Source organism: Coptis chinensis, chromosome 3 (assembly GCF_015680905.1).
Source record: "Coptis chinensis isolate HL-2020 chromosome 3, ASM1568090v1, whole genome shotgun sequence".
Lineage (NCBI taxonomy): Eukaryota > Viridiplantae > Streptophyta > Magnoliopsida > Ranunculales > Ranunculaceae > Coptis > Coptis chinensis.
In genome coordinates, this window is record NC_141458.1 from 6289925 (window position 1) to 6294568 (window position 4644).

General features: G+C 32.0%; 1 protein-coding gene across 1 annotated transcript; it reads left to right on the forward strand.

Annotated features, from left to right (window-relative positions):
* Positions 1-283: 283 nt before the first annotated feature.
* On the forward strand, positions 284-4242 carry LOC147507555 (protein neprosin-like). Its single transcript, XM_086596326.1, has 5 exons — positions 284-496; positions 2929-3045; positions 3115-3282; positions 3391-3450; positions 3871-4242. Exons 1-5 carry the CDS (start codon positions 284-286, stop codon positions 4240-4242), a joined length of 930 nt encoding a protein of 309 aa, XP_086452452.1.
* Positions 4243-4644: the final 402 nt, after the last annotated feature.

The window sequence follows — 4644 nt, forward strand, 5'->3', positions numbered from 1 at the left end:
ATTTCAATGCAAAACGACGGTACATGCGCTTTCTGAACAGATATGACACGCATTTTTATAATAGCAAAATCGGACTCTATACAGTTAAACAAGATAGGAAAAATGACTTTGAGTCGATTTATATTAAGTAGTAATATTGTGACCAATACATTCACTTTAAATGAATCAAGCAGCAAGCTCAAGTAGATTGCAAGTCATCAATGTTTTCATCATATCATCTTTTCTTTGAACATTTCATCAATCTAGCAATATCATTATACTATCGCATGTTTATTTCATACAGATGGAACCTAGTTCCTTTCCAGAAGGATTTGACGGTGAAACTTCAACAATTGACAAAGAAATAAAGGTTACTCTAACAACTGTTGATTGCCCACAAGGAACAGTTCCAATTCGAAGGACTTATAAAGAAGATTTAGTAAGAGTTAAATCATTTATGGAAGCATATAGTTATAGTTCTATTCATCCGCTAACAAAGGATTCCCCTGGTAAACATGTAAGTTCTAGGACCCAATTTTACTTTTATATCATTAGCGTATGCATTAATATCAGTTTGTTATTAAAATCAGTTTGTTACGACCAATGTAAATGGTGAAACTAATCATAAGTTCATAACCTATATAAGACATTTCTTCAAGTTTAACGAATATTTATCATTCATACCTAAGTAGTATTCATTCAGTAACAAAATATTCTATAGTATTTGTAAAACCAAAACTTTAATCCTATAATTTATCAACAAATATGTCTGATTTCATTCTTCACAAAATAGGCTCTAGGTCTTATTGTTGTACGTGCTTCGCTAATCTAATATTGAAGATATGGCATGGATATGGTGTTATTTATTTATTTTTTGGAAAGTTAAGTTGGGGTTAAGCCAGACCCCACATGTTTTATTACCTAATGTTAAACCTTACAAATTAAGCCTCCCTATGTGTTTGATCATCGTTAATGGGAGTAACATAATAATTTACAAGTCAACAGGTAGCAAGACTGACATACATGAGCCTATTAAAAATACATACAACAATAGGTCATCTAGAAAGTGGTAATGGGAGTGCTATCTAAGTCTCCTACTTTCTAACCATATGATTTGCTACACCATCTTAGGATGATCCTTCCTAGGATCCTAGTTAGTAAGTTTGGGGATGAGAATTATTTGGAACAAACGTGAATCAATCGGGTATAATTCAATTTTAATTTCACAAAAATCATGAAAAAATTTGGTCAAACATTCGCAGAAGGAGAAATATTCATCTAAATTGTAGTTCGTGAATAATTCCATACAAAATCATAGATATGAACCACATTCATTTCTCAAAAAATTGGTAAAAACTATATGAAATTACTTGTATTAAGTTTTCCAACTAAAACAAACATCTTTAACAATGAAAAAAAAATCAAAATTCCTTTTAAATTTCATATCTCATCATAAAAAATAAGAATTTCTCTAAGTAAAGTTTTTTTAAATTTTATGAAAATTCCGAATTTTTTAGTTGAATTATTCCAGAATCGGAACTTTATTGTTCGGCGTTAATTTGTCTAAACCCCTCCACATTTGTCACCAGTTTATAATAAACCACCCACATTTGTAAACATCATGATTTACCTCCCACGTTGTTTGACTTCCATCCCCTTTCCGTTGGTATTCCATCAAATACCAAATTTACCCCTGAACCAAGGGTATAATGGATATTTAACAACAATTCTTTTTCAAGTGTAAATAAGAAAAAGACAAAATGTAATAACGGCTCTTTTTTAGGGGTAATTTTGGAATACTAACGGAACTGAGATGGAAGTCAGACGGAGTGGGTGGTAAATCATGATATTTACAAATGTGGGGGGTTTATTATACACTGGTGACAAATATGGGGGGATCAAACAAATTAACCCTTATTGTTTATTAATACTTTTGATTGACGAATTATTCTCGAATCCGAATAATTGTTGAATTATTCCCATTTAATTCGATTTCAAAAATACTTTAAATATTCATGTTTAAAATGCGAATAATTCGCGAACTTACTAACAAGGCCTAGGATGACTCTGTGCTTTCTAATAGTCCCTTAAAGTGCATATAATTATATTCCAATCAGACGAAGACACATGACGTTGTATAATAACTTATGGTATCACTCTTGCCAATATTCATTTGGGACTATTAGACTATACATGACAGTAGTTACAAAGAATGGTCAAAACATATTCATTTGGGAAATCATTTAATAGTACATTAATACCATATTAACTATATAGAATGGTTACAAATTCATTCTCATACATGTAAATTTTTAATGAACCACTTATGATCTGAGCCATTACTAACCATCTACTACAATTAGGAAGGGAAGACTAACCAATTCAAGTGTTTCTTATGTCTTCTCCCCCATGTTCTCTGCACTTACATGACTAGTTCTTTCTAATGTTATTCTCCATTATCACTTAGAATTGGATAAACTATAAAATCATTTTATACACCAAGTCATATACATATTTTAATCCATACTACAACACACCATTATCAATAAATTTAATTTTCTTCCTTGTGGAGGTAGGCACTAATTATTGCCGAACTACGTAAAATCATTGCCTATTTACTCCGTGCAATCTCCAATAGGAAATAACCCAAATGTAATGCATATATTTGAATTTGTGCATTTCCAATCACAAAAGAAACACTTGCAAAAGCACAACCGTATACATAAGAGCCGAGTATTATCCCAAACTTCTTTGGTGTAGTCCTCAAGACTCCTTAACTTTTTGTTTTTAATTATTTATTTTTCTCTTTTCATCATTACAAGAGTAGGCTCTACTTCTCTATCTTGGAGAGCACACTGGGATCCTTTTACATACTTCTTTTATTTTTGTTCACATTTGACTATTGATTTTGATCATTTGAAACTGATGAATACACTGGTATACTCTTAGGGTGTCCTATCTGTTGTATTTTTTGAAACATTTGATGGAGGTGGTACACGTGTACCTAACAAGGAGGAAGTGTTTAAAGATGACTTTCCTAAGATAGGGACATTATTGTTTAAAAGGGTGCGTATAACCTATTCACATGCAAAATTGTAATTACTTTGTTAATTGCCAAAGTTGTTTATTGTGCAGTTTGCCGTTGTGGAATCACTAGATAAAGTCCCAACAAAATTTCATGGAATCCAAGGATATGTTTCTGCCTACAATTTAACTGTGGGAGCATATCAAACCACTTCTAGTCAGGTGTGGCTTGAAACTGGTTATGGTAACTCACTCAATAGCTTACAGGCAGGATGGATGGTAAATTTTCACAATAATCCCTACATTAGAGTTGTTTCTATTTGATATGTACACTCCTTCAACATTGTATGTTCACTTAATTATTATATATTTAATTCAATTTGACAGGTTTCCTCACAGTTTTATAGGGATAACTTCACTCGGTTATTTGTATTTTGGAAAACTGATGTAAGTGAAATTGTATATATACAATTGTATGCATGTTTTTTTTAGTTAATTTTAATTAATTTATTAAGTCTATTCTCGTTAACCCAATGTTCATTTCGTATGTACCCAAGGCATTTGGTGGAAATAAAGCTTGCTTCAATCTTCTCTGTGGTCGTGGCTTCGTTCAAGTCGATAGCAAGCATCCTGTTGATGCTATTATAGGGCCAACAACTATATATGGTGGAAAATAGTATATACTTGAACTATATGTATTCAAGGTAAAACTTTACATACTTGTCCCTAAAGAATACTAATTTATTTCACATATTTGCTCTAAATTTCTTAGTTATTTTTCTTAATCTTTTTATTTTATTTTTTTTAGGATTTTTCATATTATGCTGGTACGATAAACTCAATTTTAAAATTGTGCATTTGTGGCAGGACAAGGTTACTGGAAATTGGTGGTTCCAAGTTAATGATATTCGGATAGGTTATTGGATAAATACTTTAGTCCCACGGTTAGAGGGAGGTGCTTCTCGTGTTGCTTGGGGAGGATTGGCACAAGCCCTACCGAATAGACCTAGTCCTCCAATGGGGAGTGGACATTTTGAACCTGATGATAAGCGTAAAGTAGCATATTTCAGACACATCCAAACTGTGAATCAACAAAATTTTTGGGTCGTTCCAAATGTCACACAGTTTGAAACGTATATTAGCAGTCCTACTTGCTATTATATTTGGCCATTTGGTCAAATTTGGTTCAAAGGATATCTGTTCACCTTTGGTGGACCTGGAGGAAATTGCGGGGTTTAGTATTTGTTAAGCCATGATAATTATATGTACTACAATGTTAGAACGTTGTCTACAAGCTAATAAATAAAGTGATCTTTTCCAAGCTCTTGATTCCAACTAATAAGTATGATAACATGCTTTCTTTAATTTGTTTGTAAATTTAAGTTGTTGGGCATGCATGTTTGCCATGGAAATCCAATGGTCTTCCTTGCTAATATAATACACAACATATATATATATATATATATATATATATATATATATTGATACCGAATTTATAAAAAACATAAATAATACTTACAAAGAAGTAGAGCGGAAGAGATCGATCAACAACTAGCAATATAAATTTGAAACTCTCTCTCTCTCTCTCTCTCTACTGGTTACAAAAACTGAAAGAAAAAAACTTGTTCCTCAATAAAGGTG